This window comes from Aspergillus nomiae (genome assembly GCF_001204775.2).
Source record: "Aspergillus nomiae NRRL 13137 chromosome Unknown contig00645, whole genome shotgun sequence".
In the NCBI taxonomy this organism is placed as follows: domain Eukaryota; kingdom Fungi; phylum Ascomycota; class Eurotiomycetes; order Eurotiales; family Aspergillaceae; genus Aspergillus; species Aspergillus nomiae.
The window spans coordinates 1-11,470 of NW_015378700.1; the positions used below are offsets into that span (position 1 = coordinate 1).

General features: G+C 47.1%; 3 protein-coding genes across 3 annotated transcripts; 2 read left to right on the top strand and 1 right to left on the bottom strand.

Moving 5' to 3' along the window:
- Positions 1 to 979: 979 nt before the first annotated feature.
- Positions 980 to 2,904, top strand: ANOM_011524 (uncharacterized protein; the record flags this gene model as incomplete). Its single annotated transcript, XM_015556780.1, has 2 exons — positions 980 to 1,245; positions 1,299 to 2,904. 2 exons carry the CDS (start codon positions 980 to 982, stop codon positions 2,902 to 2,904), a joined length of 1,872 nt encoding a protein of 623 aa, XP_015401207.1.
- Positions 2,905 to 2,998: 94 nt separating this feature from the next.
- ANOM_011525 (rRNA-processing protein UTP21) lies at positions 2,999 to 6,377 on the bottom strand. The gene is made up of 6 exons (XM_015556781.1): positions 6,234 to 6,377; positions 5,226 to 6,128; positions 4,639 to 5,172; positions 4,365 to 4,577; positions 3,667 to 4,305; positions 2,999 to 3,608 (listed from the first exon to the last, which is right to left on the bottom strand). Exons 1-6 carry the CDS (start codon positions 6,354 to 6,356, stop codon positions 3,027 to 3,029), a joined length of 2,994 nt encoding a protein of 997 aa, XP_015401208.1. The 5' UTR covers positions 6,357 to 6,377; the 3' UTR covers positions 2,999 to 3,026.
- Positions 6,378 to 7,507: 1,130 nt separating this feature from the next.
- ANOM_011526 (inositol polyphosphate kinase VIP1) lies at positions 7,508 to 11,456 on the top strand (the record flags this gene model as incomplete). The annotated part of the gene is made up of 3 exons (XM_015556782.1): positions 7,508 to 9,929; positions 9,984 to 11,313; positions 11,381 to 11,456. 3 exons carry the CDS (start codon positions 7,508 to 7,510, stop codon positions 11,454 to 11,456), a joined length of 3,828 nt encoding a protein of 1,275 aa, XP_015401206.1.
- Between the last annotated feature and the right edge of the window lie 14 nt (positions 11,457 to 11,470).

Sequence of the window (11,470 nt, forward strand, 5' to 3'; positions counted from 1 at the left end):
ATATTTAGGTATTTTCTTATAGTTTAATATTCTACTAATAGACTTTAACTGCCTTTGCAACTGTCTTAAAATCTTAGTTACGCTTCCTGTCTCTCGATTTCACTAAGTTTAACACTTATTATCATACTAATCAATTAATATAATCAATCAATGAATACAGCTACAGACACAAGTTCTATAATTTTCTAATCAGGGTTGAAATCGTTGATTATTCTATTATAAAATCCTAGCTACGTGACTATCTAATAAAGGCGCGTGTAGGCGCTAGGTTAAAACAGGAAGCCGCGGTTAACAAGTTATAAGTATTCAAAATATATGGGTTTTGAAAATGGAGCGTAAAGAACTGAAAAAATACGCCAAGAACTGAAGCGCATTTTGCATACACTAAATAGATGCAAGAGATAGACCCAGGGCACCCTATTCCACAAGGCCAAAAGGTCAGAATAATTCGGGATCAACTATTCTGAAGCCCTGGGAGTGACTTATATAGCCCGCCGTTACAATAGAACTCTGGGTAAAAGTGGCGCGGAGTGGAGTGGGCAGAATCTAAGCCCTTCCAGGCTGCCACAAACCTTTTATCCACCAGTAACAAGTGTACTGCCGCTCCCTGCTCCCAGTGTCCCAAGAGTATACCGCAAGGACGTTTCTGACTATCGGCTAGGCAGGTGGTTGGTTATCTATCGTTTTCCGTGATAGTGGTAATCTACAGTTGACACTACTTGTGCCCACCAAGCCGCGCCTCTATGCTCTACGGAGCATAGGGCGGATCTTCACAGCCTTTTTTCTCTTGAATATCTCCTCATTATAGGTCGCTCCCCATCTTCCCCTAAGAGGTGGGAACACAAAGAGCAGCGCCTAACAGAGAAAAGGAAAAAGGGAGACCTAGCCGCTTCAGCTTCTACGAAGCGTAACCCATTACCCCGTGATCCACAGGACTACCCGAGAGTAGTGGTCAGATGTCAATGTGACACCCAGAACAATGGGAATACCCCGTCTCACACGGCATTTACGTCCATTTGCCGAGGCTGTCTTAATCGAGGGCAGGCTGCAAAAGCGGCAGGATGGAGTTCACCATGTCCAGTCCGTTGTAATCGATGGACCTAGTCTTGTGTACCATGTCTTTTGGCGGTTACTATCTTGGTCAGATTCAAGAACTGGATTCCCAGACGCACAGCCGACGTGCAATGAAGTAAGCTGTGGGGTTATGATTTATCTGCTGCTTCTGACTATTACCGGTGTCAACATGTATTTGATGCACACGCTCCAAACATTCTGAACAATATTGCTGATCCTTCTAGCGAACGGATATACTTCGACGGCGCTTTGCCGTCCGAAAAACGACAAACACGGCTCCTTCGATTGGAAAAATCAAGGAGGAAACTTGAATTACTTCGCCTCAAACCCCAGGGTGCCCTCCAGAGCTCTAGTGGGTATAGCGGCAAGCGTGCAATAGCTCTTGAAAAAGTTCTACAGGGCCGGACCTTACCTGCAAGATATAATGATTTCCCAGAGAGCCCCTTCATGGTTCCTGCGGTGTTTGAGGATCTCAAACACAGATGGAATAGAGAGAACATCGTGACTGTAGCGAGAGATGCCCTGTGCATGCAGTTGATTGAGATCAAAGATTTTCCTTGGGCGGATATTACTGTAATGGTTCCTGGAGAAGCCGATGCCTATTGTGCCTACATCGCAAAATGTATAAATTCCTCCATCCTAACAAATGATTCAGACCTTCTTCTCTATGACCTAGGGCCCCGGGGCTCTATCATTTCCCTGGACTCAATCGAGATTGTTGGTTGGGACCCTCTCAGACCATCAGAACGGCAAATAAGAGCCACAAGTTTGAGTCCAGCATTGGTTGCTCGCCGATTGGGAATTCCAGATATTTTGCGCTTTGCTTTTGAACTTAAGACACACCCAGATGCGGGAACAGCAGAGCTAGTCCAGAGAGCAAACACTCACGAGGGACCCGAAAACACATCGGACTATCAAACTTTTATCCAAGAATATCAAAAAGACATGCATAAATTTGAAGCGACCAACCCACAACGCGTGCCGCATCTTGATGCAAGGGTCTCGGAGTTGTTCTGGCAGTTTGAATGGCGACAAGTTCACATGGTCCCAGAGGCCCCGCACATGTACCTTGCAATTTTGAACGAGGACCATGCGAGGCGTTGTGCATGGGCTGAAGGCCGCTTGTACAGGACCCTGGCATATTCAGTTTTAAACGCTTCTCTCCCGGTTTCCAAAAGAGTTGACTTCATCAATGAATTCGCCCGACGGGGAGGGAGGATAGCTGTGGATAAGGTGGTCCTTGGCAGTGAGAATTGGATCAAGACTGAAACAAGATGCCTCTTAATCCGCCTGAGATCAGTACAGGAGAAGGTTGAGGTTGAAACAACTTTACCAGCATACTGGATCATATTTGCGCTTTGTGATCTGCATGAGGCAGATTCAAACCTTGTAACCCTTGATCATGCGCGACTGAACCGCTTTCTTACCCTGGGACATATGAGTAAGAAATTTGACTGGAAGGATATTCAGCTCACTGCACAGATCCAGGCAGTGCTATACTCACTACGAATTCTAGGACAACTACTTGAGGGCTCAGTGGATACTTGTGACAATATGGTGGAGTTGAAATCCATACTTAGCAATCTGCCTCCACTACATATGATCATGGGACCGACGTCTAGCATGATGGATGAGACGCTTAAGATGTCTTGTGTCAGTGCACTGGTGCATCGACTTGTTCAAGTCCTGGGAAAAGAAGAAACCTGCAGTGAGATTCCCGATGCTGGGTTAACAAGCTCAATGGCTTCGCAACAGTATAAGCCTAGAGTAGGTAGCCCTAGGTCCCCACACAAGATAGACAACATATATGACCTGTTGCCCATGGAATAAGTTTACCAGCCCAAGATGTACATTTAGGAGTTTTAATAGCGTTACGAACACATAAAAAAATGAAATGCTACATATGAACAGGACAACGAAAAGTTCGCTGCCTTGGGGCTCATGTTAACAAACTAGCGTGAAGACCGAAGAAATCCTACAACACCACGGCAATACCCAACCAATTCAGCCAGGCGCTGCCCTTCCCGTTTTTGTGCCGTACTCCAGCTGGCCAATGCCTCCCTCAACGCTTCATTCTCCCCGGACTCTGAGCATTTCATCACAACATCAGTGTGGATTTTCAAGAACATCGCCATCCAGGCGTTGACAAGTTCGAAGTCCAATTTTGAGCGGAGACGGGTAGACAAGGCGAGAACAAAGTCTGACAGTTCAGAGTGGCCCTCGTGTATCCGAGGATCCAATGACCTGATCTCTAAATCGGCCTTTGCCGGAGACATAGATTTGAAATACTCGATGAAGGGTTGAAAGTTCCCTGTATCCCGGCCGGACCGTAAGAGTGTAGCGAACCGGGAGCCTGCGATACCAGCATTCATAGAATGCTGCATCTTGGCGACACGCGAGCGTTCGGTGATTGTAATATCAGCTAGGAGACTAGGATCGAGATTCTCATCAGGATTACCTTTCTCGGCAGCCGTTGGCAGAAAAAACGGTGCCTTCTCCGGGGCTTTTGGAGGGTCTTTTGGTTTATTGCGTTCCTAGACATTGTTAAAGAGAGCTCCTAGAGGTTGGATCTCCACAGAGAAGGCATCTTACCTTAATTAGGTCCAAATGAAGCATGGTCTGCCACTTGCTCTTGGGGATGACGCTGAGTGTGACCATATCACGACTGAGCTGTTCTGTGGATAACATGGGCCCTTCGGTATCACTTGGTTGATCGTCATCTAAGAATGCAGCTTCAATAGCCCCCACCCCAGTCTCGCCGGAAATAGTAGGAACTCCGACGTCTACGACGTCGGCTTCATCCAAATTCCGGGTTGATACAGGTACAAATAAACTCCTGTTGGACCAGAGACTGACACCTAGTCCATCTGCATGGGCGGTGGCTAAAAATTCGCCCGTGGATGACATAGCCAAGGCAGTGCATGTGCTGGGGACACGGAAGAGGTCGATGAGATGTCCTGTCGGCAAGTCCCATACCCGAATGATAGAATCCATCGAAGCGGCAATAATCCATTGCCCATCGGAGGAAAATGTAAAATCGTTGATTTGACCTACACAACCCCAGAATTCACGAACGACCTTTCTCGTCTCTATGTCAACGATACGTATTGAAAGGTCGTCGCAGCTAAATGCGACGAGTTCGTTCGTGCTGTTGTATCGAAGTCCAGTGATAGATGTCATCGGATACCAGTCGAGCTCATCAGTAAGTGATCCCGAGGTAAAGTCCCAAAACTGAATTGTTGAGGTAACGGTTAGTCTGATTTTACACATCGAAGAGTTTGGAATCTAACCTTCACTTTCCCATCAAGCCCACAACTGATGATTGTTTGGTTCAATCCATCAATAGCTACCCCGGTAACTGCTTTGCTATGCTTTGCACCGTTGCCTCTGCCACGACTAGGAAAACTCCGTCGGTATAAACCAGATTGCATGTTAAACATATCGATGCTACCTCCTGCTGACCCAACCAATGCAAAAGTTCCACACTGTGAGATAGCGACACTCTGATACCGAAGTTCACCGGTTAGATTGAGACCCCTGCTCTATGGACAAGGTTTCACGTACCTTAACCTCCATTTTATCTCCCGTTTCAAATGCCCAGCGCCCAGCCTTCTTCTTACCCCAAAACCAAGTTCGGGCGAATTTATCTCCACGATGCCCTGTCAGAACACTCTCCCAGCCTGTCTTGTTTGAAGCATCCGTATTGATTGATTTTGGATTTGCCCAGATTGGACCGGAAGTTGTAACACCCATTCCTCCATCGCGATTAAGAGAGCAAGCGATGCAAGTTACCTCCGGCGCTTTGAGTTCTTGTGCCCCGGGCACCGTTTTCGAACCAACAAGCTTCTTTGCTTTGCGTTCCACAGCTCCTTGAGATATCTCGGTATTTTGGCTATCCTTTCGTATACTGAAACCCCAGAGACTGCAATCCTTGCTTGCGCTCAGCAACCACTTACCGCCGAATTCAGAACCGTCCGAAGCGGCAGGTAAGAACTCGAGGGTAGTAACTGCAGCAGAATGACCGCTTCTGGAGTGGAGTGGTCTGGGGATAGGCGAAAAGGGTAGCTCGTCAAAAATCCATGTCTTGAGGGCGTTATCCTTCCCAGATGAGACCATTACTGGCTGCCCATCCAAAATTCAATATGATTTACCCCCAATCCCTTCCCCCCCTCAGTAACTCGATGTGCGCCTCGAAGCATCCCCACAACTCTACCGCCGTTGTTCAAATCCCACATTGTGATATCTCCACTGTCTATGCAAGCCGTTGCCATGACACCTGATCTTCGACCATCTTCGCCCGCGCCTAGGCCATCTGTCCGGAACGATATCGAGGTTATCCTTGGCGCATCCGACGAGCCCATTCGCAAGGACAATGCGACCTGGTCAGTTTCGACATTGCGAATACATAATGCACCACTCTTGTAGGCGACTGCAATTAAGGATAATACAGGAGTTGGTTGGAGCACAGTCACAGCGCCGGCTCTTGAAAATGATGGAAGCATTGTGTAAATTATCTTCCCTGTTTTCACGTTCCAGATATCGATACCTCCATCATACCGTCCAACAAAAACCTTGTTAAGATAAGTTGGCATAGTGCACACTTGACCTGTGTATACTTGTTGCCCAGATGAGTCCTTAGTGCGCGGAGGAACTAAAGCTGTGTAATATTGATATGTGGTGTTTTTCCACACCTGTATGCGTTCGCTGCCGCATCCCACGACCCACGACCCAAAAACAAGGAGCCGTACAATGGGCTCAGTGGCATCCTTGGAAGCTTCGAGGGATGCAATCTTCTTGCCACGCTTGTAAACCCAGATGCCGCCAGATGAACCGGGTCGGAGATGCCCCCATGCCACAAAAACCTTGTCCTGCCATGCGAATGTAGCCGTAATGGTATCTGGAGTTTGAGGTCTACTGATGAACACAAGATTTAGCCCTCGCCGTAAATCATAGGTCTGCACTGAACGTCCGACCGATGTCGTGATCTGGTAGGTTGCTTTGCCTAAACGAACAGACGTAAAGGGAACAGTTGTAGGAGACACTAGGCCCAAAGTCTTACATTAAGGAACGTCAGTTACGAGATCAAAAGGGACAGGTGCAAAAAGAGCGATGACTTTTAGGAAGTCATGGGTTAAGTGCTCAAATATTGTCTCACGTACTCGAAACGGAGAGAAAACTTTGGACCCAACCGTTGGTGGCCCTGTTCGAACATCTTGGTCTAAAATCCTTTTCTGCCTCTTCGCCAGTGGCATATCAAATGCATCATCCGTGAGGGACGGCATTATATAAGGGACAATATGCTCAATTGAAGATGGGAACGCAGCTCCAGCAGGAGTTGATATCGAAAAACGGAACAAGTTTCTGTACTAGTACTAATATTATTCTTGCCGCTTTGACAGGGTACGGTTTTTTTTTTTTTTTTTTCCCGGAAAAACAGTATTGGCACCAAAGCAGATCGGTATTAGCGTACTGTTCCCAGTGATACTTAGTTATCCGTTCGGAGAGTTTTAGTCGGTACTCTGTACTCCATCCAGAGCCCCATTTTTAGTTTACTGCATACATACCGCTTACATAACTAGGCAAGTACATGATATACACCCGACGACTGGGCCCGCCTTCTAAACCACAAGATACTAGATAATATATTCCTGCTCATCATACAAGCCACCAGAGGCTAAGTCGCTAACGCGTTTGTCTTAAGGTTAACTCCAGAGTAGAGGTCCGTAAGGTCTCCTGGTTTGTGATAAGCGAGTCAATCAATATGAACAAGGTAGTACTTTATATTTGTGAAAGTTTACAGCATAATAACGGTATGTATTGTCACTCTGTGTCAACTGGTTCGGTAAGCTCTAAGTGCACCCTGGAGAGAAAAAGCAAAAAGACAGAGCCAACCCAAGAAAAAAGGAAGAAAGAAAGAAACATTGAAAGGAAAAAGACACTCCGCTTGCAGCAAAGCATTAAATAGGATGATAGTGACGTATATTCTCTGACGTACTTCATAGATATCGCCCTTCTTCCTCTCTCTAGAACATTTAGCCAGTGGTAATGGCTTCCTTCAATCTAAAAGTGAGGTAGAAATGTGATCAATTTCTAGTTACCTTCATAAACATACGACTTGTTTCTTTCCCTTTCATTCTTGTCTGGGCTCTCTTTCCAAGGAAGCTTTGATAGAATCTAATACGGGTCAGTAGCAAAACACTGCAAAAACCGCTCCTCCGCCACCCAACCGCCCCTTTCTTACATCCCATTTCTTCTTCTCATGATTGTGTGTGCCTTCCAGAAAGCTTTCCAATTCACCCGCTACCCTCAGTTCCGTCATCGGAGTTCACGATTATTGAGACCATTGCTTGTTGTCTCCAGACAGTATATAACATTTACTTTACCTCCCTCTCTTTTTTTTACTCTTTTTTCTTCTCTTTTTCTTTCCTCCTGAATGGATCAGAAGTGTGACCGTAGTAGCAATTGTTCTGTTGGAGTTGACTCTTCTAAAAGCAGTATTGAGAGCATTGCGAGATTAGCTCCCACGTCGTCAAGTGCTGATCCTGATCAGACAGATAAATCATCAGCATATTTGCTCCATGAGAATGCAGCGTCTGTTGCCCTGAGAGGAATACATGGCATACAGTCCCACCAGACCAAGGCCTCCAAAACCGACTGCACGTCTGATACTCAAATTGCAGGGCGCAGCAATCGTCCTTCTACCCGTTCTTCTAGCAGAGCACGAAGAAGAATGAGTGGAAGCACGGCTGCAAGTTCCATTAGCGAGGCTGAGCCCGCACCTCCTAGCTTAGGAAAAATTGGAGTTTGCGCTCTAGATGTCAAAGCTCGCAGCAAACCTAGCCAAAACATACTGACCCGTCTTCAGTCTAAGGGCGGATTTGAAGTAATTGTTTTTGGTGACAAGGTCATCCTCGATGAAGCTGTAGAGAACTGGCCTGTGTGTGACTATCTCATTGCGTTCTTTTCAGACGGGTTCCCATTGGACAAAGCCATTGCATATGCGAAACTCCGAAAGCCGTTTTGTGTGAACGACTTGCCGATGCAGAAGGTCCTATGGGATCGGCGACTTTGTCTGAGGATATTGGACAACATGAGTGTTCCTACACCTAAGCGGTTGGAAGTTAACCGAGATGGTGGCCCAACACTGGAATCTCCCGAACTTGCCCAGCACGTCTATCAACTGACTGGAGTCAAGCTTGAAGGTCCCGAGGACGGCACCGGGGGAGGTCTCTCTAGGACGAAGGAGGTGGCAATGTCTGATGATGGTGACTCATTAATCGTGGATGGGAAGGTATTTAGAAAGCCGTTCGTTGAAAAACCGGTCAATGGGGAAAATCATAATATTCACATATACTTTCCTAATGATCAGCAATACGGTGGCGGCGGCCGGAGGCTCTTCCGAAAGGTTGGAAATAAAAGTTCTGAATATGATCCAGGCCTGGTTATTCCTAGATCAGTGACGGAAAATGGTTCCAGCTATATTTATGAACAGTTCGTGAGGGTGGATAATTCCGAGGACGTCAAGGCCTATACTGTCGGCCCAGACTTCTGTCATGCAGAAACACGGAAGTCACCAGTAGTTGACGGGCTTGTCCGTCGCAATACCCACGGAAAGGAGCTTAGGTATATAACAAAATTAAGCAGGGACGAGGCAACAATTGCTTCTAAAATATCGAACGGGTTTGGCCAGCGCATCTGTGGTTTTGACATGCTCCGTGTTGGTGACAGAAGCTACGTGATTGATGTTAATGGCTGGAGCTTCGTCAAAGATAACAATGACTATTATGACAGATGTGCCAGTATCCTGAAAGATATTTTCCTACATGAGAAGCGCAGACGTGAAGGGAGCCTGGAATCCGAATCTTTCCACCCAGATTCGAACCATTCCTGGAGGCACTCTGTGTCCCACAGACACACATTGAAGACTCTGTTGAAATCTCCTAGCGCATCTAAGCTCCATGGAAGTCCACCGGGTCACAAGAGCCCCGACGATGCTCTCTCGGAAAATACCGTTCCAGGGCTGCCTGCCTCTTCCACTGAAGGGCTAGATAATGGGAATAGCCATAAAAAGCCGAGCGGACGGGAACGGTTTTCGTTCTCAGGAAGTTTGATTCCTCAAGCTGCAAATGCATCTGTCACGTCAACAGATTCGATTGATGACGCCCCTCCTCCACCCCCAGCTTCCAAACACTCGTGGAAGCTGAAGGGTATGGTGGCAGTCATCCGGCATGCAGATCGCACACCGAAGCAAAAATTCAAGTTTACTTTCCACAGCCAACCTTTCATTGATCTCCTGAAGGGGCATCAAGAAGAAGTGGTCATAAAAGGTGAGGCTGCGCTGGCCAGCGTTTCTGATGCAGTTAAGATGGCAATGGAGCGAGAACTGGAAGATATGGATAAGCTCAAACTGCTCCGTACATCCCTAGAGAAGAAAGGCGGTTGGCCTGGGACAAAGGTTCAAATAAAGCCGATGTTTCGTAAGCGGAAACCAGAAGAATCCCGTGAGCAGGAGGCCTCCACGGTTTCAACGAAGCCTGCTGAGGGCACCCCGGATACACTTGTGTCCCCTAGTCTTGGTGAAGCGCCAGGAGGAAATGAAGATCTAACTAGGACCCAGACTCGGAGCGACTCTATATCCGGTGCCACGTTCTCGAGGTTTTCTGCTGCAGAGAACGATCTCATTTTAGACAAGCTCCAGCTTGTAATCAAATGGGGAGGAGAACCAACCCATGCAGCCCGCTATCAATCTCAGGACCTCGGTCTTAATATGCGCGATGACTTGAAATTAATGAACAAGGAAGCTTTGAATAATGTTCGAATATTCACGAGCTCTGAGCGCAGAGTGAGTACTAGCGGTAAGTCTACGCATCCTTATGCTTAGTAGGTAGCGAGCTAAGCGAGTTTCATAGCTCAAATCTGGGCCTGCTCTTTCCTTGATCAAAAGGAGCTTCCGGACGATTTCATACAGGTCCGGAAAGACCTTTTAGATGATTCGAACGCCGCGAAAGATCTCATGGACAAAGTGAAAAAGAAGCTGAAGCTTCTTTTGCGAGAAGGGTCCGCACCCTCGCAGTTCACATGGCCCAAAGATAATATCCCAGAGCCCTCAGTTGTCCTCGCTACGGTTGTTGAGCTTATGAAGTTTCATCGGGATGTTATGAGGCACAATTTCCGGAGACTTGAGCGCTCGTCGAGCCTTCCGGTTGAATCATACCCACATAATGATGATATTTCCAACACACACGGTGAGGTTTCTCCATTGGCTTCTATCCAGGGACGTTGGTGCACTGGCGAGGACCCTATGCTTTTCAAGGAGAGGTGGGAGAAGCTCTTCGCCGAATTTTGCGATACGGAGAAGGTTGATCCCAGCAAACTCTCCGAACTATACGATAGTATGAAATTTGATGCTCTCCACAACCGGCAGTTCTTGGAATGGGTGTTTATGCCCCCGGACACCGACGATGGTGCGGAAGGTGAAGGTTATTCCCATTCGAATGGTGTGACGCAAAACACTGCTGTTGGGGATATCAGGCCAGGTAACGAAGATGCGAATCATGAAATGGACGAGGGGCACGCGGACAGTTCAACGTTTGTGCATCGGTTGGGGCTGAAGCGACGAATGCATGCATTTGAATCAATGCCGCATTTCAGAGCCTTGGATGACACCTACGATCACTATTTCAAGTTATATCCAGGATCAAGCGCCAAGAAAGCCAAGCTGGATAGCAGGCTATCCAAATTGAGAGAGTTGTACAAGTTGGCGAAGGTTCTTTTTGACTATGTCACTCCCCAGGAGTATGGAATTACTGATACGGAAAAGCTGGAGATCGGTTTATTGACATCTTTACCATTACTCCAAGAAATTGTTAGGGATTTGGAAGAAGTTCAAGCCTCGCCAGATGCCAAGTCCTTCTTTTATTTCACAAAGGAGTCTCACATATACACCCTCCTGAACTGCATCCTGGAAGGTGGTATTCAGACGAAAATCGCTCGGCGGGCTATTCCCGAGTTAGATTACCTATCTCAAATATGCTTCGAACTCTATGAAGCTAAGGATGCCGAGTCATCGAAGAATTCTTACTCAATTCGCATCTCGATCAGCCCTGGGTGCCATGCCTTTGATCCCCTTGATGTACAGCTCGATTCGAGACATGCAATCGGTTGCGCCCCTAGGCGAAGCCTAACCGCTCACCAAGATTGGAAGAACGTTATTGAGACTCTCAAAGCGAAATTTGACACGTAAGTATATCCAGCGTGTTGTATACGATCTATCCCGGGCTGGTGCTGACAAAATGTTCCTGTTCAGAGTCAAGCTCCCGAAAACATTTATTGCGGTGAACCTGAGCGATAAACATGTCCCTATCCATGAGGAGGGGTCTTGATCATTCGTGTCAAT